The sequence below is a fragment of the Colletotrichum higginsianum genome, chromosome 9, assembly GCF_001672515.1.
Source record: "Colletotrichum higginsianum IMI 349063 chromosome 9, whole genome shotgun sequence".
Lineage (NCBI taxonomy): Eukaryota > Fungi > Ascomycota > Sordariomycetes > Glomerellales > Glomerellaceae > Colletotrichum > Colletotrichum higginsianum.
Genome location: NC_030961.1, coordinates 1,733,937 through 1,761,575, shown reverse-complemented (window position 1 = coordinate 1,761,575; position 27,639 = coordinate 1,733,937). Strand labels below are relative to the sequence as shown.

Genomic DNA, 27,639 nt, shown 5'->3' with positions numbered 1-27,639 from the left:
CAGTAGTTTGATCGCCTAGCCTTCGTTTTGCAAGCAGGCCTGAACCTATTTGGAACGGCGAGAGTAAGCTCAGAGGTAGGCAGGCCAAGTTACGGGCCTTGGACCTGCTCAGATAGATACAATTTAGAACGTCCCAGTTCGAAAACGCTGCTGGGTTCAAGGCTGTCTGTCTCTTGCTATGTGGCGACACGGCTGGGACTGCGAGCGACAATGCTAATGCGAGCGAGTTGCACGTTCCAGGGTGATGTTGAGATCTCCATCCTGGACGAAGTTCGTGGGGGGGACGGTGGGTGCGACTCAAGCATTCGAGAGCAAAGAAGCAACAAAACGTCGAAACGGTAGACAAAGGACATGGGCGGACTAACGGAGCGAGGTAAACTGCAGATCGATTGGTTGTCGCTGACGCTCTGAAGAGGTACTGCGTGTGTACGAACACTTGGGTTCCTATCCATCGTTCAGCAGGACGGGGACGGACTGGACTCGAGTCGGCGGTCGCATCACGACAGGTGTAGTACACCCACCCCTCTAACGCAGCTTTGGGAACATGCCTTGCCGCATGTGCAGTGGGTGCCGAGCCTGCAGGGCATGCGGCACATTTGGCATCCAGTGCTTGAGCGTTGAAGCGAGCCGACAACGGACGGGCACTTGATGTTCAAGGAACAGCGGGGACCATCGTGAGAAAGTACTGGGAAACTGGACCTAGATTCTGTCCCGTTTCTCGGCGTAGACGGCGAAAATGGGAACTGAACCGGCTCATCGACCGAGTTGCTGTAAAAGATTGGCGGCAGGGCTCGTCGGAAATCGCCCGGCAAGTCTTGTAGCACCGGGTCATTCGGGCTTCTACCTCACGACGCTGAATACCTAGCAACCTCAATAGCTTTGGTTGGAGTCCGGTTGCCTGGGCCTGGCGCAAAAAAACGTTGAACAGGCGACGGAAGCAGCTGACTGACGGGGGCAACTTAGCCTGGCCTGTTTTGTGAGGATGCCGGGGAGAATAGGTACTAGCCTCCCAACTTGCCTTGCCTTCCAGAGCACCTAGTATGTACGTCCCTGATGTTCCTCCTGGCCGGAAAGGTCAAAGGGGCTGCTCCCCCACTTTCTGCTTTTCTCGTTTCCCGACTCAGAGCCTTGGGAGCTGTCCCTGCCCTGAGTCCAATAACTAACAGGGAACTTTTCCATGCATGCATGTCACTTCTCACGCCCGTCCCGTTGCCTTTGCACACCCTGTTTTGATTTGTTTTGTTTGTCTCCTAACCCCGACTGTGGACTACTATAGTACTATGAGTACTTTGATTTCTGTCGACGATGTTTGTGCCTAAGGTGAACTCACGCCTTGTCTTCGCTCTGCCCACCTGCCCATCCATCCTTCCCACGCGCTGCTGCCACACCTGCCCGCCCACCCACCATAGCCTGGCATCATACCCTGGACTTCTTTTTTCCTTCTTTTTTCCCGACTTTCTTCCTCCCCCCCTGAAGGCTGGTTTGGTCTGTACGGAGCCTGCTAGCTAGACCACCTTCGTAGTCCTCCCCTACCTGCTACCTGGGTGCAGTGGCCTGCTTGAGGAACAAGCTCCGTCTTCAAAGGGTTAAGTATATAAATCAACTTTAATTTCCGCTGGAGCCCGTTCCTCCCCCCCATCTGCCTCCTACCTATGGCACGAGACATGCCACGCTCTGGCTTGCACCAGAGCTCCTCTGAACAGCTATTACTGCGACGGCTCCAGCAACTTCTGCCCATACGGGCTTTTCCACCTCTTGACTTCTTTCTCCTTCCACGCTGAACCCTTATTGCCCCGTGCCCATTGCGGCCAGGTCATAAGCCAAGCAACCGTCTTTTTATCCTCTCACTACCTACCTACCTACCTACCTACCTAGGTACCTTTGTGCGTTTCGTCACGAGCTAGTGCCTCAGTCATATCTACCGCTGTCTTGCTGCTGTCTCGTCCTCATCGTCCTCGCGCAACCACCCTCCGCCAACCATTGCCTCGAAACCCCCAAGGAAGACGGACGACGAGCCTCTCTACTGCCTGGTCTCTTCTCCCTCCTTCACTTCCTCTTCTCCGTCATTCGACTCCCGCCCGCTTTCCCTTCGCTCGCTGCAGTCATTGAGCAGTTCGGTTGTCAAGGTTAACCCTCTGGCCGGAAACGTGTGACTGCCAGCCCGCCCAGCACTGGCTGGTCCCACTCGTTTCTCCAGCGCCGTGGTGAATTCATCCGAGCGGTCCCCCAGTCTCTCTCTTTCTCTCTCTCTTCTTTGCCGCTGCTGCTATCGCTGCCGCACCTACGCTCACACCTTGTGAGGTGTACCCTGGCCAGACCTTGAGAGGAATCTGGAAGCTCCAGCTCTCCCAACCGGTCGCATCCGAAGCTTCAACGCGCCCCAGCAACCCAAGATTCACTTCTTGAGGCCGTAGATCAGAGAAGAAGGAGACCTTCCACCACCAACCGCTTCATTATAAAACGCGACAATGTCGTCGAAAAATCTTTGAGCCCGCATCAAACCCCGACGCACACCTCTCCGACTTGACAGCTTTCGACCTGCGAATCAACTGCGAGAGGGGGAAAAAAAGTTGCCGGATCTACCGCCCACCGCAGCATCTGAGAGCAACCCACACCACCATCTACCCCTCCAACCCCATCCTACAACGAACCCTACGACAGCCAGGCTGCCAGAAATGGCCTCCTCCCATAAGGAGCGGACAATGGAGTCGCGCACGGGAAGAAGCAAGCAGCGTAAGTGCGCCAACGGGACAAGAGGCGATGCCCTTTCCACCCTGAGCCTCTCACCCGACCCTGGTGCGCCTGCTCGCAGCGCGGGACCCACTAACACCTTGGTAATGCAGGTTACAACTCCAAAGGCGAGCGCTTGGTTGCTGGTGTTGTCCCCTTGACCAAGGACAAGCGCTACGTCCTCCTCATCCAGTCTACCCGCCGGAAGGGCTGGGTGCTCCCCAAGGGCGGTTGGGAGACGGACGAAGAATGCACCGAGGCGGCGGCACGTGAGGCCTGGGAAGAGGCTGGCATCACCATCCAGATCGACTACGACCTGGGAGATATCGTTGAGACACGTGCACCGAAGCACTCGAGCAAGGACTCGGCCAAAGCCTTGTATCGCTTCTACGAGGCCACCGTCACCACGCAAGAGGATGACTGGCCCGAGAGACACAAGAGGGAGCGGAAATGGATGACATACGAACAAGCCACAGATGCTCTAGCAGCTCGGCCTGAGCTACTCGAGGCCTTGACTAGATGCACCATGAAGAAGTCATGATACGCGTCGGGCGCTTTGGCGCCTCGGCTCTCTCATCCCACCTTCCCGCCCTTCATTACGAAAGCGAAAAACGGGTGCATCTTTGCCGCGCGCGGTATCACGAAGAACACTCCCGGACGCCATCTGCGAGGCCGCACGTTTGCTGCTACGTTTCTTTCTTCACAAACCATCGGCTCCTGACGAAGGCTTCAAATGCCGAATTTTCTTTTCTCTACGGAAGCGCTTTCTTATCAATCCAACGTGGAAAACAAACAAACAATTGCATTATGACTAGGGCGTTGTTGGCTGGCTTGCTATAGATGACGAAGAAAACAAAAAGGGGCCGCCCACGGCTGGGCATGGCTTGGATGCATGGGAGGGTAAACTACACATACGAATTGGCGAAGCGGGAGGCATGATTGCGGCAGGTCGGCATGGGCTCGCCTGTGACCGGAATGAATGCACTACTTGGGACCTGCCGGTTTGATTTGCGGGAACAAATGATTCTCGGACCTATAGACAGATACACACACACACACACACACACACACACACACACACACATAACACGCAAAGTAGGCTGCGGAGAGCAGCAGTATCGTGACAGAAGCAACACAAAGCTAGAAAGAAGTAAGCATGTTGCAGCCCTTCGAGTTCGTGTGACCCAAGCTCGTTTCTCCTGTCACCGTCTCCGCGCGACACAGAATTCTGCACCGACAAAGCCAAAAAAAGCCAAAAGGCCAACACAGGCGAGTCAGACTGTTGACTGGCTGCCAGTACTCCTCCGCAGCATCGGGGACTGCGACTGCGACTGCCCCGCATGCATCTGAGATCATCAGAATTTTTGACGACAGGGATTAATTCGTGCCCCGCCTTTCACGTGCCCGCCAGCCGCCGTGTGCCAACCAGCCAACAAACGATCCATGCTCAGGAGCCTAGCTGGGGCCACCCATCCATCTGCTGCCCTGTCTTGCTCGGGAAACGCAAAAATAATACTTCCGACACTGGACTGGGCTTGCCGTCCACCACCGCCCTTTCGTAAGCCAGAGGTGGAGACAAGGAAGGACCCACGATGATGATGGCTTGATTGAACACACCTGTGACCCATCGTTTCTCCCAAAGAAGCAAACCCGGTGGACGAGCCAAAGCAAAGTGACGACCGGCAATTTGACTCTGACGATGCTCCCCCGCGCCACATTATAAGCTACCCGCTGCATCTTCCTTGCCTTACCCTCTCTTGAACGAAACCGATGGACTGGGACAGGTCCGAATGCAATAACTCCAATATACCAATGCCAACGAGATAATATGGAAAACCTCACCATCTCCGATGCCCCTCCCCAGGGGGCCCAGCCCGTTCTCGGCGGCCGCGCGCCGCCGCCTCAGCAGACCCCTCAGCTGCCGCCTCAGATGTTCACCACTGCGGCGCAGCTGCTGGACATGACCGACAGTATGGGAAAACTACAGCAGCCTTGGCCGCATCGTTACGCGGTGCGAATCGCGACACAACGCTAACCTCCCCCGCAGAGAAGCTCATGGTCGCGCTCCGCGACGGGCGCAAACTGATAGGCGTCCTCCGCAGTTGGGACCAGTTCGGTATGTACACCATGCATGCACGATACCGCCACCCAGTCATGGCGCGAGGCAATCTTCTTTCAGTACGAGTATCCGGACGGCTGACCAGGCGGTCTCCAGCAAACCTCGTCCTTCAGGACACCGTCGAGCGCGTCTATGCCTACCCGGATCTGGAGGCCAATCCTCCCCGCGAGGGCGGGATGTTCGCAGACATCAAGCGCGGCATCTTCCTCGTGCGCGGCGAGAACGTGCTCCTTCTAGGCGAGATCGACCTCGACAAGGACGATGACCCGCCACCAGGCTACGAGCCCGCCGACCTCAAGCTCGTGCAGGGCCTGGCGGCCGAGAGGAAGGACAAGGACAAGGCGCGTGACAAGGGACGGATCAAGAAGCTGAGCACGCTCGGCTTCGAGGGCGAGAACATGGGCGAGATCTTGCTCTGATCATTGGCCTCCTAATCCGTCGTGGTTTGCAGCACGCCACACACACACACACACACACACACACAAACACCACCGTACGCCCTTATTATGATGAATCTCTACGCCGAAACTTGACTACTACGCAGATTACTCCGACAGGCTTCTGCGCCCCTTCTCATTACCTGACAAAAACGAACAGACGCCGAATGAGAGTGTATGTTTTAAACTAGAAGAGGGAAACGGGGCTCCGAGTTGCTGATGCGGAGAGAAAGAAGGCCGGTCTCATCGATCGCGAAGTGATGCAAAATACACTGCCTCTCCTTGTCTTTCGACGTCGCGGTGGAAATGGCTGGTTGGATGGTTGAGCAGAATATTGTGAAATGCTCGTCACCCATGGGTCTGGTCGATACGACAGACGCCAGCAGAAGAGGAATTCAACTGTTTATATTGGCCATTGTCTGACTTGTCTAAGCGTCTTGGCGTGCCATGCTGGCATTCGCTGATTATGTGAAAGCCTTTTAGAGCCCGTAGTCTCTCAGTATTGCATAGGAAGGCCACGAGTGAGAGAGTGTTGGAGCAGAGAACCATCTCGGTGGGTTGGGAATTGCATCCTGATAAAGGCCGACTTGATGCTGATTCCGGTAACTCTGTTTTGCAAATCACAGTCCAGGGGCGAAGCCTTCCACCACGACATCCCATCCCTCGGGGAAGTGCGGCCCCTCCCCACCATCCCACCCTCCAGCCATCATGGCCATCGCAAGCAGCAGGCTACTCGAGCTCGGGAAGTACGGCGTCGGCACCCTGGCACCGCCAACGGGGTAGCCTGCGTCATCAAACTGGAATGTCGGGTGCAGAAGATACTCAATCGCTCGCTGTGAGTCGCCCAGACGTAGACAGTTCATCGCGAGCATGGGAAAATCCCAACCAAACGACTCGTCGAGGTCCCACAGCTCCCAGATGCGCGCGGCCGTATTCTCGAGTACCGTGCGGTTCAGCGGCGGCCCGGACGCAGGCGGCGGCAGCAGGCCGAAGATCCCTGCCATAGCCGGGTGGTCCTGCACCGTCTTCATGCTGGTCCACATGTCCGGTATGCCCTCGTAGACGGGATACGTGGCGTTCACCACAGGCAAGGGCGCGAGATTATCCCGGACGATTATCCAGGACTTCGGGGCGGGCTTACCAAGGCGGAGTTTCCAGGCAATCGCGACGTCGAGTCCGAAACGCCAGTATGCGAGCTCAAAGGTCGGGTTCACAGTTGCGTTGGGGCTGGTATTCTCCGAGACGGGGTACATTGGCGGGCCAAGGTCGTAGAACCCCGTGGTCTCGTTGCGGAAGGCGTACGAGGACATGAAGTCAGCCGTGGCTGTAAGTACTTCTTCCCACCTTGTCAGGGTTTCTTGGGAAGGCTTGTGACGGTATTCGAGCTCGGCGAAGTACATGGCGTGCGGCTGCTGCCATATCAGAAGAGTGTTGATCTCGCCGGGGGCGTCGGTGGCGGAGGGGTCCGTCATCTTGCCCCAACGGGCGCCGGCATAGCCTTGCGTTGAGGCACGAACAAGAGATGAGGGGAGGAGGCGGGTGTAAGTCTGAGGGAGGGAGCGGGCGAGGAGGTCGTGGTGATTCCAGCGGGCGAATTGCAGGGTGTGCCAAAGGGTCATCTCCATCTTTTCGACTCGTTAGCAGCACGACTCCTTGTGAACAGCGAAAAAGCCAGGGCAGAGTCTCACGTGGAACTTGCCAAACCATCCGTTGTTCACGAGCCCGGACTCTGTTGTTTGTCAGTTGTCTACAACGGTTCGGCACCGAGTCTGTGTCCATGTACCTTGTGGAGGATAGTCCGACGCCGAGTTGACCGCCGCGAGATACTGAGACTGAATCGTTCGCCTGTGGAGCTCCGTCGCCCTGGGATCTGCGGCGCCTGTCATATCGATGAAAGCCCCCTCGGACCAGTAATCGGGCCACCACGTCCGCGACGCTGCAGCAACATCTTCAAAGGTGGGCTGCCTCGCCGGTTTGGAGGTTGCAAATGTGGCCGTGAAGCGGAGTGTGTCCGTACCCCTGACGGATAGGACATGTCGGTGGCTCCCGTCAGTCGGCGCCCTAACCGTGCCTCTGCCACCTGCAGCGTCCCACTCGAGCCCCAGGTCATACGCCGCCGTGCTCAGATCATGATGGATATTTGCCTGGTTTCCCCCGTTACCGCAGGTCGATAGGAACGTCTTGTGCTTGTCCGTCTGGTTGAAAGCGCCGACAAAGGGCGCGCCAAATTTGTCGTTGGTTGGGTAGGGGAAGTCAAAAAAGACAGATAGCTCGCCAGAAGAGAGCAACTTCGAATCGACGGACACGGCGACGGTGTCTGAGGCCGGGTCCACCCAAGTTTCGACCTTGACGGTGACGTTATTGTAGGTGAAGTTAGAGCGGACGACGCCCGTCCACATGTCCAGGATCTGCTCCCTCTGGTCGAGCATGCCCTCCGTGACGGTTACCTTGCCATTTTGACCGTCCTCGAATACAAAACCAATGTTGCCTAGATTGATGCGATGGGGGTTCTCACGAAGCCAGTTGGCGATGTCGTTGTTGGAGGGGTTGGCCATGTTGTACTGGACCAGCCGGCCGTGGGTCCACCATTCCGTGCCGTGGTAGTCTGCCGAGTTACCCTGTCAGCACATACTCTCTGGTCTGTAACGGTAACGGCTGCTGACCCTCGATCGAGGTTTGGCCCGGTGTTGTAGGTAGACTGAAGTTGTGCCAGCCCCAGGTTGACATCGTCGCGAAGGGGCTGAAGGTCTGCAGGCCGGTGATATCGGCGCCAAAGGCGAAGTTGCCGTTGCCTACCTGCAGCGGTGTCGTGGGAGAGCTGGCATTACGACGCGGGTTGAAGATCTGTACTATCCTCTTCCGATCTATCTTGGCTTCGACGAGACACCATAGCAACGGGAGGAGATTTAGGACACGCATGATTGTTACTCGTGAGTTTGCATACACTGCACAGGACTCGGGGGGGGGCTCTCAAAAGCAACATGGGGAGGTCACAAGGGGTCCAAGTAGCACTTTTATCCCCTGGCTACGTGCTGGGCCGGAAAACTAATTCTTGGTGGCAGATCTGCAGTGCGGTCATGAATGCGCTGAAAGTCATCACCGGAGGTCATGTGGTGAGAAGCTTGCGCCAACGATTCATCAGACTCGGGATGGTCTGCACCGAGAGGACCAGCAGGTTGCAATGCAAGACGTCGATTCCTGCTCCGAGACTCTGGCGTGTAGGAACGATGAGGGGAAGGGATAAAGTGAATGCGGGGATCGCCCTCGTCCCCACTTTGGAATTGAGGCTATTCAAAACCCCGACCGGCAGAAGTCCTCGACGAAAATTGAGTTTGGTAGTGGAAAGACCGGCAAGGATGGACAGTCTTTGGCCGAGCGACACACTGTTGTTGCATGCACCTGTTGTAAGGTTCTCCTACATATCCGATTGAATTCCAACGCGGTCCTCGTGATACATGCACCGTCACAACACCCCCGTTGCTGGAGAATGCTACCGTTGTTCCGGACCCTGGGCTCCGTGTATCCAGAACCCCGCCCGGAGCCATCCGGCAGCCCGTCATTGCGGGATACGGAGGGGCACCGTGCGTTTAAGTCCACTTCAGCCACACTTGCTTGGGGCCGTATGTGGCTCTTGTTTCCCACCCGCCCGGCACCTGCAGCCCAGCAACCGCACCGATTGGGCAAGCGCATAAACACCACCCACCCCATCAACGCAGTCGGGGGGTACCCTTTCACAAGCACCTTGCCTCATGTCACCCAAAACAACCAACAGCGCGCGCCGTGGAACCCTCTGACCTCTCGATTTGACATTTCCCTCCCCAAACATATCTTCCCAGCCCGCACACATTGGTCACCACCATCCGTCAGTACCTGACTACCCTTTGACGCCATCAAGTTATCTGGTATGTTCTCAAATACCAATGGCATCTCTCGGCGCCTCCCCTTTGGATTTCAAGTGTTCCATTACCCCGCTAACCGTTGGAATGGGCAGCCATCGACGACAGTATTAAACAACGAACCCCTTTACGAGCGCGTTTTGATAACAACTGCCGCACACCATGGACAGGGTCGCGGGCCTCACAGTGTCAGTATTACACCCGAGATCACCTACATGATGTCCCTTTTGCAATATCTCAGCGTACGGACGGGTCTGCTGGCAGAAATCCCATCGCTGCCGCCTCCCGTCGTACCGCCAGCAGCGCCCGACCCCCCGCGCAGTTACGAAGGCGGTCTCGTCAGCCGGGACATGACCGTCATCAATCTGTCCGAACTTCAGGTGCCCGAACCGGTGTTGACAGCTGCTGACGACAACTGCGCCGATGACAGTAACCAGAAGGCGGCTAGGAACCAATTTCGAGCGCGCACCGTCAAGGGAGCCAACAATGGCGTCGCATTGCGGCAGTATGCCGAGGCGACGCTCGGAGGAGGCAGCCTGCGCAAGGTGGTTAAGCTGCCAGAGGGCGAAGACGAGAACGAGTGGATGGCTGTCAATAGTAAGCCTTTCCAGGTGGACGGGAGTGCGACAGACGTAACGAAGGGAGAATCGCGACTAACGGAATTTAACCGCAGTGGTCGACTTCTATAATCAGATCAACCTCCTATACGGCGCCATCACCGAGTTCTGCTCGCCACAGTCATGTCCCGAGATGAAGGCAACCGACGAATTCGAATACCTGTGGCAGGACAACGAGAACTATAAGAGACCTACTAAGATGGCCGCTCCGGACTACATCGAACACCTGATGGCCTGGGTGCAGAGGCACATTGACGACGAGCAGATCTTACCGAGCAGAATTGGTGCGCGCCGACTCCCCGTGGTGTAAATGGGAACGATTGCTGACGGGCTGAAACAGGTGTCCCCTTCCCCAAGTCATTCCCGTCGACCGTGCGGCAGATCTTCAAGCGTATGTACCGTGTTTACGCTCACGTCTACTGCCACCACTACGCCGTCATCAGAGAGCTCGGCTTGGAACCTCATCTCAACACGAGCTTTAAGCAGTATGTGCTCTTTGTCGACGAGCACAAACTCGCCAGCGGCAAGGACTTTTACGGCCCGCTGAACGATCTCGCCGAGAAGATGATTGAGAGCGACTGAGCTTGATCGCGACCAGCTCTCGAGGTATGATTGCATGCATTGTCTGGGCGTTGGGGCAACACGGATGGCACGCCAGTTGGCGAGGTAATAGGGAAGGTATGATGAACGGCGCGTTGGGCTTTGTCACTTCCGAGCCCGAGGGAATAGGGCAGGGAAGCGGTTACTGTGATATCATTGTAGACTACACACAGGGAGGGTTACGGACAATACGACTTTGGCTTGAGAATCGAGGCAGTAATGACAATCGCTATGCCCGTATCAAGTTGATGGGAGAGGCTTTCGGAGGACATGGATGGAGGCGTTTCATCCCAACCAACGACGGCATGCCAGAAAAGAGAAGTCAATTCAAGTGGAGCTTGGACCTGCAGCGCTAGGTACCTACCTATGGAACAATGTGCTGAGCGCTGACAACAACACCGACAAGCGACCAGCTCCGATTTCCACCGATCCGAACCCTTGGCCCGCTTACCTAAGTAGATGCCTCACTTTTGCCCCGGTGCCCAGCAGCAAAGCCCCAAGGCATCAATATCCCAAATTGCCGAAGTTCAAACCTCAACCTCGAAAACCGAACGCAAGCTATCATCTCTGGCCCTACTCGAATCCAGCCATCCCTCCCTCCGCCCGTCTCCCATCAATTGAACTCCACCACCACCACCCACCAAACCTTCGCCCGACATGTTCTCGAGACAGGCTGTTCGTTCCCTCCGCGCGGCGGCTCCCGCGTCGCGCCTTGTCGCCTCTTCCGCCCGCGCCCCGGCCGTCCGCACCTACGCCGCCGCCGCTTCCTCGGCCTCGTCCGACAACGTCAAGCCCCCCGTCGCCGTCTTTGGCCTTGACGGCACCTACGCCACTGCCCTGGTACGCCCCATTCCCGCTGCAATATTTTCCGGGGTTTCGTTTGGATTCAATTGAGGGAGAACAAGGAGGAACTGCGGGAGATGCGTCAAGAGGGACAAGGAGAATTGCGGACGGGGAAACTAGACGAGCGAGAGAAAAGTAAAAACCGGCAAGGCTAACTACGTCAATCTCAACAGTACACCGCAGCGTCCAAGACCTCCTCGCTCGACCCCACGGCCAAGGCCCTCTCGACCCTCGAGGCCATCTTCGCCAAGGACCCCAAGCTGGCCACTATCCTGGCCGCCCCTACCCTGACCGCTGAGGACAAGGCCGCCATTGTCGCCGAGCTCACCAAGCAGGCCGGCGCCGGCTCTCAGGAGACTGTCAAGAACTTCCTCTCTGCTCTCGCCGAGAACAACCGCCTCGGCCTCCTCCCCGGCATCACCCAGAAGTTCGCCGAGATCATGAGCGCCGCCCGCGGCGAGGTCGAGCTCATCGTCACCAGCGCCACGGTATGTTGGAGATCCGAGAAGGGGGCCTGTCCCATCCGATGTATCCCTACGGACGATTCGTCTCTGTGAATTGGACGTGGTTCGGAATTGCCTCATGTATCAGCAGTCGCCTCTGAGCGACCGAACATGGCAAGAGCTGTAGCGGCATTTTCGGAGAGGGATATATGGCTCAGCGAGCGGACGCTTGAAATGCATTTACTAATACGCTCTCAGCAACTCGACAACAAGACCCTCAACCGCCTCGAGACTGCCATCTCCAAGTCGGCCTACGCCGGCGCTGGCAAGAAGCTCAAGGTCACCAACCAGGTACGCTCACCTTTTGGAGGCGACACAACCAACATCGTTGAATGCTCCCCCTCCGAGAAACCCCTTCCTGGACATGTCCGACTAACACCGTAACTCAGGTCAACCCTGACATCGTCGGAGGCCTCATCGTTGAGGTCGGCGACCGGACCATTGACCTTAGCGTTTCTGGCAAGATCGCCAAGCTCAACAAGCTCCTCACTGACACTCTGTAAAACAAACCATCCTCGCCGACACAACCTAGCATGAAAGAACCCGACTAGCCGAATCCTAATCCTCCCACCAAACCTCCCTTTATTTTATTTTCTTTGTGTGTGTGTGTCTCTTGTAAACTTGACCAGGGCGGGGTGCGAGGAAAGGGATGTGTGCTGCTGCGGGGGTGCTCCAACGTTTTGTGAGAAAAGGGCTGTCCATCGCGGTCCCCCATCCACAAACCCCGCGGAGGCCGCGAAGCGCGAAGCTTGAGAGACGGTCTTTCGTCTTCCCCTCCCGATCGAGAGGGAGAAGGAGTGGGATGGGTTTGTCCAAGTCGTCCCCCTCCCCCGGGGCCGAACGGAGACGAGCTGTGCATAGTCTACAATAGAAGCATTCACGAAACTCTTTTTAAAACACAAAACGTGCCCCCCCCCCCCCCCAATTCCCTCTCCCTGTCAAGCTCTGGCACTTCTGTCTCCCCTCGCTTTAGGGCCTCCCCATCTTTCTCCTGGAATTAACGCGCAGCGTGAGACGGCCGAGTTGCAAACAGCCCGCATCATTCCACCTCTATGCCCGCGGTCCTGTCGACCGCCAGAGAGATGATCCACGAGGCGATGTTTGTTACAGCAAGCTTCCGTCGGCGAGGCCATGGTTTGATTACTGTTGCAATGAGGAGTTTGTATACACTGAACCCACCCACCCTGCTGCGTGGTCGTAACCTCCTCCTTCCCGCCTAACTGAACGCAAATGCTTTAGCCTCGTGATGGGAATGGAAGCTCGTGTTATCTCGGTCACGCACGTTTCCTGGACTAACGTTCGACAGACAAGTTCAGGCACGAGTTGCACGAGTCGCGATATAGCGTCATGCTCTGAACCCCATTCTACGTATATTAAGTTTGGGCGAGTCTACCTTTGCAGTCTAACAGTCCTGTATATGGCTCTATGTGCACTGGTGGAAGGTTTTTATCATTCAAACGCAAGGAAAACAACCCATGAATACCCTCTAGCACCACTGCCTGACGTCCGTCCGGCCGTCTACTTTGGAACAAGAGCATCAGCCTTCCCCCAGTCCGACACCGCATTTGACCATTACTGTAACGAAATTCAGGCACCAGCCTCATACTCGTTGTCTTGCCCGTTCACATGCTCCTTGTCTTCCTTGAAACGCTCAAGCTGGTCCGAGATGTATCGGTGCATGTGTGCGTCTGCATCCGACTTCTCCCTCATTCTCAGGCGAAGCTTCTCAGGATCGTCCAACGTGGCCGAGTTACTAAGCGAGTCATCGCCATTGGTTTCGTCAAAGTCGCTCCTCGCACCAATGGACCTTGCTGTGGAAGACCTCCGCATCCGAGGCTTGCCACCGGGGCCCGGGGTCATGGAGCCGCGACGTTCAGTGCCGCGAGCAAAGATGTCATCAAAGTAGTGCGACATTCCTGCCGAGGGAGTACGGGGTGTGTGAGGAAGACGACAGTTGATACTGAAAACATCATTAGCAAGAGTCTTGGTAGATTGCAGCAGGTGAGGGAAGTCCTACCCGGTATCGTGGATCATTCGTGCCATCAGACCGGTCCAACCACACTGATGCGTAGCGCCAAGTCCGCGACCGCTGTCGCCGTCGAAAAACTCGTAAAACCAGAGGTAGTCCTTCCAGTAGGGGTCGAAGTCGAGCAGGTCATTACCGGCGTTGATGCTGCGGCGGCCCTCGTCGTTGCGCGTCATCAGATGCTGCAGACGGTGCTGAATCTCCTCGGAAACGTGGCCCAGATGCATGTAATCGCCGCTTCCGGTGGGACACTCAACCTGGAACTCGTGACCGTAAAAGAGGAAGAACCTTTGAAGAGACTCGACCAGGAGGAAGTTGACACACAGCCAGATGGGGCCTCTCCAGTTGCTGTTGCCACCAAACAGGCCGCTGTCGGAATCGCCAGGGACATAGCCGACAGAGAACGTCTGCCCGTTGACCTCCATCGAAAACGGGTTCTCTTTGTGATACTTGGACAAGGACCGAATACCATGCTCGCTGAAGAACTCCTCCTCGTCAAGCATGCGGTAGAGAATCTTCTCCAGTCTGTCTTTGCTGACGATCGACAGCAAGATTCTGTTGCCCTTGCCACGCTTGGCGATGCTGGCCATGTTCCTCTCCGCCAAGTCACAGCGGTTCTCCATAAACCAGTCAACCCGCTTCTTGAACGACGGCAGCTTGTTAATTAGCTCAGGCTCAAGGGTAAGTGTTGCGTAGAGCGGGATCAAGCCGACGAGCGACCGGACCGGAAGCTGTTGAATCCAAGGACCTCCCCACGAGATGGCATCGTAGTAAAAGCCATCCTCGTCGTTCCACAGAGACTTCTCGTCCTTCTGGCCTGTCCTGAAGGTCATGGCGTCGCTGATGAAGATGAAGTGCTCGAAGAACTTGGACGCGATGTCCTCGTACGTCCGTCGGTGCTTCGCGAGCTCAAGCGCAATGTTGAGCATGCTAAGGCAGTAGAAGGCCATCCAGCCAGTGCTGTCAGCCTGCTCCAAAGAGCCACCGGTAGGAAGAGGCTCGGAGCGGTTGAAGAGGCCAATGTTGTCGAGACCGAGAAATCCTCCCTCGAACACGTTCTTGCCCTCGGCGTCTTTGCGGTTAACCCACCAAGTGAAGTTCAGCAGCAGCTTCTGGAACACTCTCTCGAGGAAGTCAAGATCCTGGCGTCCGTAAAGCTTGCGTTCAATCTTGAAGACGCGGAACGTGGCCCAAGCGTGCACAGGGGGGTTCACGTCACCAAAGTTCCATTCGTATCTAACAGGAAGTCAGCGCCCGCTTCTCCATGTTGCCCGGAAGATTTTGGGGGGTTCACTCACGCTGGCAACTGGCCGTTGGGGTGGCAGTACCACTCTCTTGTGAAGAGATCGAGCTGCTTCTTCGCAAAGTCCGGGTCCATCATTGCAAGTGTGATGCAGTGGAACGCACTGTCCCACGCGGCGAAGAAAGGGTACTCCCAGGAATCGGGCATGGACAGGATGTCATCGCAGTGCATGTGCTTCCACTGGGAGTTGCGAATGTCCTTTCGACTAGGGGGCGGAGGCGGCTGCGTTGGGTCGCCGTTCGCCCACTGGTCCCAGATAAAGAGATAGTGCTGCTTCGTCCACATCATGCCGGAGAAGGCCTGGCGCTGGATATTGCGGAGGTCGTCAGCCATGGGAAGAGGGCTGAGACGGTAGTAGAAGTCGTCGGCTTCGGCAATTCTGAGGTCGATCAGGTCATCGAATTCGCCTTCGTCAAAGTAGGTCTGGTTCTTCTTGGAAAAGCGGAAACGGACAACGGCGCACTCGCCGGGAGGGACACCGCCATCTTCGTTGAAGTTGAACCAGGCGGCGCACTTGGTGCCCTTCTGCTCGGGGTTGACAGCGCCCTTCTCGCCCTCGCAGATGTGGCGGTGGAAGGCATCCTTGACGTAGGGGGTCTTGTTCTTCTGCTCGTACAACAGCTCGTAGTTGGTGTCGTTGTCAGTGAAGAGCATCTTGGGGATAACGTCCTCGCCGCTGGAACCGACGCCGGGCGAGGGCGACATAAGGAAGTACCGGTCTCCGAGTGAGTGGTGCTTGGACTTGGCCAGGCCTTCGGAAACGCTCTCAATGGATGGCTTCTTGTCCTCGGATTCGCGGCCCCAGGCCCACGTGTTGCGGAACCACATGTGCGGCACGATATGGAGCGGTGCCGGATCGGGGCCTCTGTTCCAGGCGGTGACCCGGAAGAGGATCTCCTCGGGGTCGTCCGTCTCCTTTGCCGTCTCGATAAAAATGTCCCAGTAGCGGTCTTCTTCAAAGATGCCTGTGTCGACAATCTGGTACTCCTTGTCCTCCTTGCCTCTCCTTGCGTTTTCGTCCAGGAGGTCCTTGTAGGGGAACTTCTTTTGCGGGTATTTGTACAGGAACTTCATGTAGGAGTGCTGTGCGCAATCAGTCAGTACGAGCCATCCGAGACCGGCCATTGCGAGCTTACCGTCTATAGTGTCTTGTTAGCAACCAGACAGCAGATGTGAGTGCGAGTTGAAGCTACTTACGGGTGTGTTGTCGACGTGGAAGTGGGCTTCCTTGATACTCTCGCCGTGATTGCCCTGCGGGTTCGAAAGACCAAACAATCTTTCCTTAAGGAAGTCACTTTTCGCATGGTCAGCAGTTGACAAACGACCAGGGCTTGAAATTTGGCAGCGCAGGCCGGCTCACTCTTCCTCGTTCCAGAACGCAAAGCCAAGGTTCTGGAGGCCATGGGTGTCAGAAACGCCTGCAATTCCATCCTCACCCCATCTGTAGGCTCGGGATCGGGCGTCGTCGTGGGTAAAGTCTGGGGCTTCCTGTCAGCGGGTTGCAATTGGGGCCCTTCGTGGAGAATGGCGGGGGATCCTTACGACTCCACGCGTCTCCGTCGGGACTGTAGTCCTCTCGCACTGCGACACAGGTCTGATTAGATGGCGTTCGTTACGAGGTCGCGGTTGCAGCCGCGTAGCCGCAGCATAGCTGCTACTCACCGGTGGCCCATTGGCGCTCAGCGACATAGGGACCCCATTTCTTCCAGTACTTCTCGCGTTTCCTGTCTTCCCTAAGGCGCTTCTCCTCCTCGGTGAGGTATTCGTGACCGTCAAAGACAACCATGATGGTGTTGGTGGCGGCGGCGGCGATGGCACGGGTGGTCGAGATGGCACGCTGCGGAGAGCACAGGAGAGGTGACTGGCGGCAGCACGACCGTCACGACAAGCGCAACAAGTGAAGAGGAATTTGAGGGATTTGCGGAGAGAGGTTTGTGGGTTGTGGCGATAAGAGAGGGCGAAGGTTCTGCTCCGGAACCAGGTGCGGGATCGGGACGGAGGTGACCTTTAGTAAGAACCACACACCCCAGCAATGCTACTGAAAACAGCTCGGCAGGGCACGTCACGTATCACGATGGCTTCCAGGCGGTCAGCAGCTTCACACCTGAGACGTTGAGCTAGAAGCTCAGCAGTGGAGGAAGTCGGCGACGCGTAATGCAAGGTGGCGTAAGAAGGTCAAGTCAGTGGCGGTTGGTTGTATTTGGAGAGAGGAGAGCGAGAAAGAGAGAGAGCAAGAGAGAGAGAAAAGAAAAGTCACAGAGGAAGAAGCATGCGGCTGCTACCAATGTGCCTCACTGTGCGATGAGCAAAGAAACCCAGCTACTGGGAAGGACGGGCGACGACGGGAGCTCTGGTCCGCGAATGGAATGGCGGCGCCAGCTGAAGACAGTAATAGGTAGGTAGGTACCTGGCAGCAGCAAGCGCTAGCGGCCAACCAAGGAGGGGGGTGACAACAAGGCTAGGAAAAAGGTAGGCAGATAGGTAGGTAGATGGATACATAGCTGATAGGAGGAGTACCTCTCCTCTCTTAGGGGGGGGGAAAGCTGTGCGGAGTCTGCGGGGGCAACAATAGCAGGTTGCTTGCTTCTGTAAGTTGCAACACGAGTAAGAGCAGGTTGCAGCAGCACGCAGTAGCATGCAAGCACGTCGTAGAAGCCATGATTGTTATGGGGCGACCGCGGGGCATCCGAGCTATGCCATTCTGTTTTTGCCCATATGGCATTCCCGAGTATTTCTTCTCCGGCACCGCTTCCACTGATACTTCATTGTACATAATTACTAACACTTACTGACTACCTAGTACTCATTGGGTAGGTCATTTACTACGGCCAGTCGACCGATCCTCCTCCGCCTCCACCTTTGTCCTTTCATAACAGTAGGTAGGTGGTATGGGCAATTTACTGCGTTCGCAGCTCTGTCAACGCATTGACCCCATATCTTGCCCAAGGCATTCCGCAAAACAAGACGCAGGAAGTCGCTGCTCCATAAAAGTTATGCCCATCACCCATCACCACCCAGCCTACCTTGGATCCAGTGCACATTCCCTCCCTACCTACCTGAAGGTCAGTAACCTACCTCTGCTTTCTCTCCTTGCTGCCCCTCTCGTTGAAACGCTAAAATCAGAGCTTTCAGAGGCATGACGTCAACCGACTCTAGCGCACATTGATCCAACCTAGCGGGGCATCTCCTCGCTGGCCACCATGTAATGCATTGGGCCGTCGTTGACCCCGGCACTGGGCTGGACCGCGCCGACCGACAAGGGGCAGGCAGAGGAGGTTCAATGGCCCGTGGATCGCCGATGAAGGGCTGTTTTTGACATGGCTGCCGCTTTTGACAGTTCCTCCAGGCACGCACTCAGACACGGTGAGAGACCATCATCTTCCGGGGCATCCAGCGGGCCGCTTCGGCTCAGTCTTGCGTTGAACTAGGTAGCAGTTGATATATACATGGCGGAGGGGCAAGAACCGCCCGTGTTGCCATGACAATCATGACGTCGCGTATTGTGAGGAATGACAAGGCCGTCATGGCCCCGATATCAATTGCTGAACAGGATATCTATATCGCCGGAACCGAGCCAAATCGCCTTCAAAGTTCAATCAGTCCCACAATGCTGCATGAATCCGTCTGTTTATATATACGCCTGCATGCGCCCACATGCCACGCCCGAGCTGGCCCCTCACCACAAGCTGCCTCCCGCTCTTGGAGCGTTACGCCGTCGCGTGCTTATGCGGTCCGATGCTATGCACCCGTTAGAGCCTCCCCCGCTGACACGCTCCGCCGGCTCGCCGACTTCTATTTGGCGAACCAGGGAAACTTCTTCTTGCTCATGTCCGCCCCGCCCCCTGCGATGCTCTCGACCTGGACGCTGCGTTGGTAGATCTCCTGTGACGTTCTGGTTAGCCTAGCCTTGGCACGACCGCCGCATGCGCTCCATCACTTACTTCTTCGTCCGTCGGCATTCTGCAGTCCAGAATCAGCTCTCGCGCGGCCTCGTGCTTCGAGAGGTTTGGGTAGGCAGTCCCTTGGCTCTTCATGAGCGGCAGAAGAACTTCCCCAAGCACCTCAAACTTCTTCCAATTGACTCGGTCACCATCCGGTCCGACGAATGTCTTACTTCCCTCCTCGGCCGACACCAGGTCTCTCCGGTGCAGTGGGATGTATGGGATCCGGGGCAATGGCGAGTTCTCCCATGCCAGCCGGTAGGCAAAGTGACTCTTTTGCGTCCCCATGAGAATGCCCAGCTTGGCAAACGACTTTTGGGACTCTGGCGGCACCAGCGCCCACGTCTGAGACAGCCGGTGCACGGCGGTGCCGTTGATGCCCGCAAGGATTGCCGCGAGCCCGTTGTAGTTGTTGAGCCGCCGTAGCTTTTGCGCAATATTCATAAATTTCTCCAGCATCTGCGCACGGTGTTTTGCCTTGTCCCGCAACAAGATGAGATTCGCAACCCACTTGGCCACGTGGTTGAAGTGGTTGATCATCCGGTTAACGTTCTTGAGACTTTTGCATTTGGATCGTTGATCTAATGACAGGCTCACGTGTCGTACAAAATCCCTGATGCGAATGGACGAGAACATGACCCAGTCGATGCGTGTCATCTCGTCAGCGATGTCGTCATCCGAAATGTCCATGAAAATGTGGTAGCGGAACTTGTTCATGGGCAACACGTCGGTAGGCTCCATGTTCGCCGCTTCGCGCTCATACTCGTCGTACGAGTGGAAAGAGACGTGCGTCCCAACGCTGCTGGTCCTGTCCACTTGCGAAAAGTCGGAGCTGCCGGATGGTCTCTCGTCGATCGGTTTGTCGTCGTCGAGGTGAAGGCTGCTGATGCCGTTGGACACATCGGGTGTGGATGGCGTCTTGTCTTTGGACAAAACTTTGCTCCCTTCCTCGTCCGCCAATTCATCCGATTTCGCCCAGCCGGTATCGTCGTCCTCCACCACACTGTGTTCGAGGTGTCGCCGGATTTGCTGTGCTGCGATCGAGAAAATGGGCTCGGTGGAAAGGTGTGCGATGAACTCCTCTAGATTCCGCCTAGTCCCCGACCGTGCGAAATCTCCAGGGTACAAAGACACCCATTTCGCGACGACCTCTATGATTCGAAGTTGGGTCGCCGTCTTGGAGAGATAGTGTGCCGACTTGTCATCTCTGACGCGATCTAGCCGTGTGAGGATAGCCGAAAAGAGCTCGCCAGGCGCAGCGAACTTTCGGTAGAGACACAAGAAAACATCTGAGAAATTGTTGTCGGCCTTGGTCATGCGCGGAGCAATCAGGCGGTCGACCAGCTCATCGAATGCCACACCGGCCGACTTGACCGGCTTCTCCAGGAAGCTCTCGTCGCTCCGTTGCAGTATAGGAACCTCGTCCGAGTACCTGAAGGACTCGGCGTCCGACTCCTCCATGTCCAAGAACGAGTCGGTCGGTCCACGGTCGAGACGAATACCGGGCGTGCGAAGCTGGCTCGAGACGGTTTGCTGGGACTCTTCCTCGATGGTTTCCGATGTTCCGAACGAGCCCGAGCTTGAGGGCGCGCCACCAAATTCGGCTATACGAGGACTCCTTGGGGGTGGTGGGCCGCGCAGGTGGTCGGGGATGGGAGGGGGAACACCTCGAAGGAGCGACAAATCAGAGCTCGCTCGGCTATGTTTACTCTGCTGACTTAGCGGCCGACCGTTGGAGCTGTCGTGGGCCTCGAGGTTGGCTGCCGAGGCTGCACGACGGCGGGACATGCCCGATTCCGAGAGCGATTCTGGCTGATCATCAGTATTACGTTGGCTGGTGCATCTGGAACCGAGGCTCAATTTACCCTTGCGATAAGCAATGGCGGCTTTCAGCGTCGCGTTCAAGCACGCTCTAGCCCGTTCTGGGCTGCTCGTCGAGAGGTTGAACACCCCGACGCACGACTTGAAGTATTCGTGGCTGGCGACGCGTTGCGAATCGACTTGTCGTTCGCTCTCGGGATGGTCGCACTTGTTGGCGACAAGGACCGCAGGGAGGCCGGACTTTGTAAGTGCAGCTGGTACCACAGGTTAGCGTGATGCGAAGCAAAGCGATGCGATGCGGTACAATGGGATGGGGCATGTCGAGCCAAGACTCACCGATGGTCTGGGGCAGTTCCTTCATGCTCTCCTTCTTCATGACATCGTAAAGAATGAGGGCGCCATCGACGCGAGGGACGATGTGACCGTTGATCTGCTTGGGCCACTGGATAGGCTGCAACGGGTTCAGTTCGAAGTATTCGAGGTCGAGTTCGAGCAGTGTCACGCCGTAGGTGACGTTGTCGACGATCATGCGTACGCTGGAGGCATTGGTTATGGGAGGTCGAGATAAGCCAAGCACGCGCTGGACGAAGGACGATTTACCGACGCCCGACGCGCCAATGACTGCAATGTTGAGGCTTTCCATGATGGCGGAGGTTGGTGGTTGCTATGATCGTCAGCCCCTTTTTTCCACTTCCCGTCTCATCAGCTACCCCGCAGTCTGTGTCTGGTGGGGCATCATTACCCAGTACAAGGAATGCCCTATTATCAACGACTCTCTTCTTGGGGGCGGCCAGCGCTCGTTGGGCGTGTCTTCATCGCGGAATTGGAGGCTATCAAGGTCGGATCCTGCTGATTCGCCGTCTTGGTTGCCCTGGCTGTTGGCCTCGTTCTCCTCTTCGTCGTCTGCGTTTTGGTCGTCGTCGTCGTCGTCGGGGCTGTCTAGGGTAGTGGTGGTCCAGCGCGAGTCAAACGCAAGGGCAGCCTCGATGTTGTGGTCGTCAAAGCGCAGGAAAAAGGGGTCATCAACAATGGAAACAATTGAGTCGCGGTAACTTGCTGACTGTTCGGAAGGCCGCAAGGGCTCGATTGACGACTCCCGGTGAACTGCGTAATGGGGAGTGTGTCGCTTAGGAGCAGCCGGGGCAGATCGGTGGGCAGCGTCGCGGTCGGCTCTTCGGGGGGACGAGGACGAGGAGGGAGCAGCGTCGGCGGCGGTGGATCTCTCGGCGTAGTAGTGTTTCGGGGGGAAGTGGGAGCCTTCTGAACTCCTGTGAGCCTTGCGAGCTCCCATACGATCCGACGCCATGGCCACGACCGGGGGCGGGTGAGGCTATTCGGGGGAGGCAGACATACAACGATGCAGAGAAGAGATTTGGAAAAGGAAAAGAACCAGAAGAGCCAGACAAAAACAGAGAAGGCCAGCAGACGTTGAGTGAAAACCAAACTTTTGGGACAGTGGATGCACTGACTAAAAGTCGGGATTCCAGAGCCTCAAGGAAGGCATGGCAAACCCACCGGGACCGTTCTTAGTGTGGCCTGCCTCGTGTGTACCTTGCTCGATGGTGAGGGACCTTCGCGGCAGATTGGGCTAGGTACAGTGTAAGGTACGAACGGGACTGCGGCTCGTCAGGTACAGAGAGTATCCGCCAGGCACAGGCAGAACCGAACAGGACGGCACAGAAAGAACGGGATAGGTAGAGCTTCGCGCGCGGTGGTGCAATAGACCAGGGTTCGCCTTTCCCCCTTCGCTAGGAGCTCCACTGGTGCGCAGATGTCGGGCTTCTGAGAAGTGACGGGATGAGAGCGACGGTCGACGATGCTAGGCACAGACAAATGAGGTCAGTCGCAGATCCAGGCCAAGGGCTTCGGGCCCCTCCAAGCTCCAGGGAGGAAATTTAGGAAGGGTGGGCGTCAGGGCGCGGCAAATGCAGGGCCGGGGGCTTGGTGCGATCCTCTGGGGTGCTTCATGGTGGACGGTTTGCTCTCTCCCCCCCCCTCCGATTCGACCAGGGGTCAATAAACGGACAACACCAACACCGATAGCACCTCCGTTGTTGCACAACAGCCGGCCTTTCTCCTGCTCCTTTGCCTCTTTGGGGGTCGGGGATGGGGTTGGTTACGTTGCCTACGTACCTGTATTGTAGGTCTATGGATGGCCGGTTTGAATCCTACCTATCTAGACTGCGCTGGTTCGCACCGGGCTGGTTCAAATAAGATGAGGGAAGAGAAAGGGGTAGTAGTGGAAGGGAGGAGGAATAAGGTGGAGGGAGGAAGAGCACGAAGACGAGGGGAGGGCTAGCGGGCGAAGCGTACCTAGCCAAGGAGGTAAGGAAGCAGTGTACTACCTAGTGAAAAGAAAGGGGGGGAAGATGGACGGAGAGAGACTAACGGGAGAGCGGGAAAGGGCCGCGATGATCAAGCCCCAGGGCTACTGGGTACCTAATAGTGGATGGAGAGACGAATCGACGTGTACCTCGCCTCGGAGCGTCAGAGACAGCCAAGAAAGCGACGGTGCGGCGCGGTTGTTTTTCGTTCGTCTCAAGGATCGCAAGAAAGGAAGAAAAAGAGAGTGGGTAGTGCAAAGACAAACAAGCGTGTTTGCATTGAATGGCTGACTGGCTTGCTGGAGGAAATGGCAGTAGCGGGCGATGGAGGATAACGGGGTTCGCAAGATATGGAAGTGGATGGCAGCGAACTTCGAAGAGGGAAAAGCGGAGAGAGATGGACAAGGAATGCTCCCCACCGTCTCCTGTGCACATCCACCCGAGTCCACTCCTCGCACTTGCAACAGAAGTTCGACCCCCACCATAGTTGAATGGAGAGAAGGGAGAGCAGGTGCCAGGCCGTGGCAGAAGCTCGGAGTCCCGGCGCCGCACCGTGGGCCCAGAGCCGTCTGGTCCGGACTTCTGCCGCCCAATCAAGAGGTTTCAAGGGAAGGGTCCGCTATTCGTCCTCCCCGCCCCGCGACCCTCAGTGGGCTCCGGCCGCCAGCAAAGTCAGGTACCTTTCCTCCGTAGAAGCCGTAGTAGTAGGCAGGTACCTGCATGCCTACCTGCCCACCTTAGGCACCTCCCTTAGGTACCGAGCAAAGTGTTGCTTGTTTCACTCGACTAACGGTTGCCGGCCCTGCTCCTTAGCTAACCTGCCTGACAATTTGCAGCGCTGCGCGTTTGCTTTGCCTTTACCGCCTAGTTATCCCCACCGAATATCGCCAAACTCAGAGTTCGTGACCATGTCGTTCCGGCGCCGACTCCGGTTCCTGCTTCCTCATTACGACCAACATGAATTGGCGGTCTGGAAACCTTGCCTTGCCTCACGACTCGAACCGACCCCGGACGAACATGGCCCTTTTCGCGTACACCGAACGTCGAAATCCCCCAATTGTCCCAAAGACTGATTTTTCCGTGTTTTCGCATGGAGTACACTCACCCGCTTTCCGCCACCAACATCGACTCGCCGCCGATGACGTACCCGGTGTCCTTCCCCTCCAGCTCGCCGCCGTTCACGCCTGCAAGGTCAAAGTTATGTTCAATAAGCTCCTGTCAGACACGACGCTGGCTTGCGGATGGATACCATTCGTGTCTCAGATGAAGCACACCGGCTGGGGCTATGATCCCACAGCGCCCATGCCATCGCCATCCACAACATCACATGGCCGGATGGCCAGTCATGCCCCACGAGATGATCTGCACGCAAGGTTCAAGATGATTCCCGCTGCCATTGTCATGTCGTGTTCTTCGAAACGTCGAGCTGTCGCTCTCCTTCACACTCAGGGCGGTAACATGACTTGCTTGCAACAGCTGGCTGCTGCGAGAAAACATGACTCTGAGCATGCTTCTGAGTTGGTCCAGGTCCGGCTCGCCTGTCTGTACTTTCAACTCCATCCGCTGTAAGTCCAGGTTGTTCGGCGCACTCATGATCATCCACCGCACGCCGTCATCAAATCGGCATCTGAGTAGCATGTAGAGAAACCCTTCAGTAGCCTTCGAAGACCTGGGCTGCACCAGAACAGCAGACGATGCATTGGCCTGGCCTCAAAGCTATCGAGCCCTGGTTTGAATAAACGCATGTCAATATATGGGCGCCGCTCGTTATGAGATGATCATGACTGGCTAGCCTACGCTCTGCATCCGAAACCTCGCACCGAGGCCAAGCAACAGCTCTTTACGCACAATTCCCCTCGCTCATTAAACTACGTCGAGGACGATATCTTCGGTCTTAGCACGGGTCCGAACATCTTGCTACGCAGAAATTGAGGTAAGGAAGCATCAACGGCCGGTACTCACGGATAGCGGTGGAAATAACGTCGCGGACTAGCTTCTGGCCGCGCTCTTGGCATCTCTCCACTGAAGGACCCATGTCTACCCGAATTGTCTTGTGGCTATAGTCATGTGGCTGCATTCCAGATGGAGGGCGCATCAAACCATGGATCAACCAACCGCCGCGGTTGGAGCCGAACATCAGCCAACGTCAAAAGCACGATAGCCAGCTACTTCCGGCCAGTTTAACGCGAGGGCGGTCACCGATCAGGACGATAACTCGACGAACGGTCCGGTGTGGCATTGGCCATGTCGATAGATTAGAGCCGCCGGCCATGGGCTTGCGGGCGGTGTTCTGGTCCGAACATTCGCTATCATATTGCACTCCCACGGACGGGTTATCCTTCCAGCAATCGGATTCTGATTCCCCTCCCCAAGCCAGCAACATTCTAGCCAATCACATACGGCGACAGCAGCAGCTCGCCGGCTACTGAGAATGTTCAAGTTACATTCGAGATGCACAGTTGCCACGGTGAGCTTTTAATACCCAGAGGGCAAGACGACAGAGCTGGAGAGGTGCTGAAACGGCGCAGCTACTTCCAAGCGGATACCCGAGCTTCCAACCACCAAGCTCAATTCGAAGACACGCCGTCGTGGCGTCGCAAAGCGTCCTTCTCGGCCAGCCGCTAGCGATGCAACGAGTGAAGCGGCCTGTGGGGTTCGTGCGCGGCAGCCTAGTGCCGCCTAGCAGCAGACAGAATGGAGTAGTGACTGCATCGCCAAGCCCCGTCATATGGCAAGACAGCCCTTGGTGGAGTGCATTGGGGGTTACATGGAGAGCGATACGAGGACGATACCTGCAGAACGTGCAGCAAGCTGCAGCCAAAAGCAGACGCAGACCCAGCAGTATCTTTATCTTGAGTACAATGACACCGGGACATTCATTCGTGTTGTTTTGCCTAGAAACCGGGCCAGCCTCGTCGCATATACTGTGCGGCGTGTAAATTGGCGGATAGATGATGGATCATGACAGGCAGGCAGGCAGGCAGAAAAGAAAAGTAAGCGCTGCGATGACCGTTTCGAACTCACTTCCTTCGGATGGCAGGTTAAATACCTCGCTAACGACAAGACCTCCTTGCCTCCTCATCAGCCGAGACAAGTGCGTTGGCCCGGCACGCCTCGAGATGGAATGTTCCCGCCGTTCATTGAGAACAACGCCAAGCGATGAATCGCGTGCAAGGGGGGCGTTAAGAAGCTTCGCGCAGTGCCAACGATGGAAACGTCTCTGGGTTGGTTGGACCGGTTACCGGTTGCGGCAAAAGAAAAAAAAAGGAAAGAAAGAAAAAAGAAGAAGCAATCTTGAAAATCCAGAGCGGCTGGAAAGCTCGAGGGAGAGCCGGACAACCACGCCGTCGAACCCATGAATTGAAGGGGCATCCCGGTTTTCATACACATTCGTACATGTCCAGCATTCTGGCCATGACAGATCAGTCGCCCTGTTAGGTCGCCCTGTTAGCCGTTCCACCATAAGCGACCGCCAAGAGCAGCCGTGGTGACTCTTTTGCTTCTTAGTCGGGGGGGGGCTTACGGTGGTTCTGAGACACCGGGCGAGCCCAAAGCCATCCTCACCCTCCCCCAGTGGCTGGGGGATATTGAAGCTTTCGCAACCGTGCATTTGGTGTGTTGGGGTTTGGCCATCGAGAGATCCAGCCCATTTCTGGTGCTTATTGGGGAGGGGGGCGGAAGGGTTGAGGAACGTGGCACTCGCACACACTCGAAACACACACAATCACACACGCAAACACGCAAGCTCATCCCACAAGTCAAAGAGCCAAGCGTGCATAGGGGACTGTCAGGGAGCTTCGGACCCTCCTCGCCCTTCGCTCCCGTGTAGACTATCTCCAGCCGTCGTCGAGCATGCTGCATCTGACCCTTGGAGTATAGCGCAGGACGTATGCCGCCCACTTACACTTCACGATGGCGGCTCAGAATGTTGGTCGTCTGTCCGAGAACGGGCGTGCGCTTGCTTTCGTGCTATCCCCCGGCCCTGCTCCCACAGAGACAAATACACACGCGCGTGCACACACACACTCTCTCTCCCACACTCACAGAGGGAGAGAGAGGGAGAGGCGGGGAGGGCAGGGCAGGGCTTAGAGGATGTCAGTATTTCGGACCAAACAGCAATATATGTGTACCAAAGCCAAAGGGGAAGGAAGGAACGTGAGGATGAAGATGAGGACTGATGAAGCGGTCCGCATCCCCTAAGTGCACACGCACACAGCTAGCTGTGGGTGCTGTCGGTGGAGCGTGTAAGAGGCCGAAGACGGTGTCCCAAAACAGCATCCAATGAGCGCCGCTGGCCCCTAGCAACTCGGACGACCAGCGAGGCGTCCGCCATCTCGAGCCATGCCGTGTTGGTCCGGCCGGTTCATCCCAAGGGTGGATAGTTTGAAAAGGGCACCATGGCGGACGGAGAAGGGGCACTTTACCTTATTTCTCATTTACAGGCTATATTCTTGATCGCCTTGGGATGGGCATGCCCGT

At 56.5% G+C, this 27,639-nt stretch overlaps 10 protein-coding genes across 10 annotated transcripts; 5 read left to right on the top strand and 5 right to left on the bottom strand.

Annotated features, from left to right (window-relative positions):
- Positions 1 to 2,675: 2,675 nt before the first annotated feature.
- CH63R_12766 (NUDIX domain-containing protein) lies at positions 2,676 to 3,271 on the top strand (the record flags this gene model as incomplete). The annotated part of the gene is made up of 2 exons (XM_018307740.1): positions 2,676 to 2,733; positions 2,844 to 3,271. The coding sequence occupies 2 exons, from the start codon at positions 2,676 to 2,678 to the stop codon at positions 3,269 to 3,271; spliced, it is 486 nt and encodes a 161-aa protein (XP_018152157.1).
- A 1,287-nt stretch (positions 3,272 to 4,558) lies between these two features.
- Positions 4,559 to 5,268, top strand: CH63R_12765 (LSM domain-containing protein; the record flags this gene model as incomplete). The annotated part of the gene is made up of 2 exons (XM_018307739.1): positions 4,559 to 4,700; positions 4,778 to 5,268. 2 exons carry the CDS (start codon positions 4,559 to 4,561, stop codon positions 5,266 to 5,268), a joined length of 633 nt encoding a protein of 210 aa, XP_018152156.1.
- A 638-nt stretch (positions 5,269 to 5,906) lies between these two features.
- Positions 5,907 to 8,205, bottom strand: CH63R_12764 (uncharacterized protein; the record flags this gene model as incomplete). The annotated part of the gene is made up of 4 exons (XM_018307738.1): positions 5,907 to 6,911; positions 6,975 to 7,015; positions 7,070 to 7,891; positions 7,950 to 8,205. 4 exons carry the CDS (start codon positions 8,203 to 8,205, stop codon positions 5,907 to 5,909), a joined length of 2,124 nt encoding a protein of 707 aa, XP_018152155.1.
- A 1,139-nt stretch (positions 8,206 to 9,344) lies between these two features.
- Positions 9,345 to 10,381, top strand: CH63R_12763 (Ploidy protein mob1 maintenance; the record flags this gene model as incomplete). Its single annotated transcript, XM_018307737.1, has 4 exons — positions 9,345 to 9,370; positions 9,424 to 9,779; positions 9,856 to 10,083; positions 10,140 to 10,381. 4 exons carry the CDS (start codon positions 9,345 to 9,347, stop codon positions 10,379 to 10,381), a joined length of 852 nt encoding a protein of 283 aa, XP_018152154.1.
- Positions 10,382 to 11,056: 675 nt separating this feature from the next.
- Positions 11,057 to 12,248, top strand: CH63R_12762 (ATP synthase F1; the record flags this gene model as incomplete). Its single annotated transcript, XM_018307736.1, has 4 exons — positions 11,057 to 11,239; positions 11,416 to 11,730; positions 11,944 to 12,036; positions 12,135 to 12,248. The coding sequence occupies 4 exons, from the start codon at positions 11,057 to 11,059 to the stop codon at positions 12,246 to 12,248; spliced, it is 705 nt and encodes a 234-aa protein (XP_018152153.1).
- Positions 12,249 to 13,332: 1,084 nt separating this feature from the next.
- CH63R_12761 (Glycoside hydrolase family 63) lies at positions 13,333 to 16,199 on the bottom strand (the record flags this gene model as incomplete). The annotated part of the gene is made up of 3 exons (XM_018307735.1): positions 13,333 to 13,705; positions 13,763 to 15,007; positions 15,070 to 16,199. The coding sequence occupies 3 exons, from the start codon at positions 16,197 to 16,199 to the stop codon at positions 13,333 to 13,335; spliced, it is 2,748 nt and encodes a 915-aa protein (XP_018152152.1).
- Positions 16,200 to 16,226: 27 nt separating this feature from the next.
- CH63R_12760 (Glycoside hydrolase family 63) lies at positions 16,227 to 16,860 on the bottom strand (the record flags this gene model as incomplete). Its single annotated transcript, XM_018307734.1, has 4 exons — positions 16,227 to 16,404; positions 16,435 to 16,552; positions 16,617 to 16,655; positions 16,737 to 16,860. 4 exons carry the CDS (start codon positions 16,858 to 16,860, stop codon positions 16,227 to 16,229), a joined length of 459 nt encoding a protein of 152 aa, XP_018152151.1.
- A 2,006-nt stretch (positions 16,861 to 18,866) lies between these two features.
- On the bottom strand, positions 18,867 to 21,479 carry CH63R_12759 (RasGEF domain-containing protein; the record flags this gene model as incomplete). Its single annotated transcript, XM_018307733.1, has 3 exons — positions 18,867 to 18,956; positions 19,016 to 21,090; positions 21,173 to 21,479. The coding sequence occupies 3 exons, from the start codon at positions 21,477 to 21,479 to the stop codon at positions 18,867 to 18,869; spliced, it is 2,472 nt and encodes an 823-aa protein (XP_018152150.1).
- Positions 21,480 to 21,542: 63 nt separating this feature from the next.
- CH63R_12758 (RasGEF domain-containing protein) lies at positions 21,543 to 22,142 on the bottom strand (the record flags this gene model as incomplete). Its single annotated transcript, XM_018307732.1, has 1 exon — positions 21,543 to 22,142. The coding sequence occupies one exon, from the start codon at positions 22,140 to 22,142 to the stop codon at positions 21,543 to 21,545; it is 600 nt and encodes a 199-aa protein (XP_018152149.1).
- A 1,975-nt stretch (positions 22,143 to 24,117) lies between these two features.
- CH63R_12757 (uncharacterized protein) lies at positions 24,118 to 24,729 on the top strand (the record flags this gene model as incomplete). Its single annotated transcript, XM_018307731.1, has 1 exon — positions 24,118 to 24,729. The coding sequence occupies one exon, from the start codon at positions 24,118 to 24,120 to the stop codon at positions 24,727 to 24,729; it is 612 nt and encodes a 203-aa protein (XP_018152148.1).
- Positions 24,730 to 27,639: the final 2,910 nt, after the last annotated feature.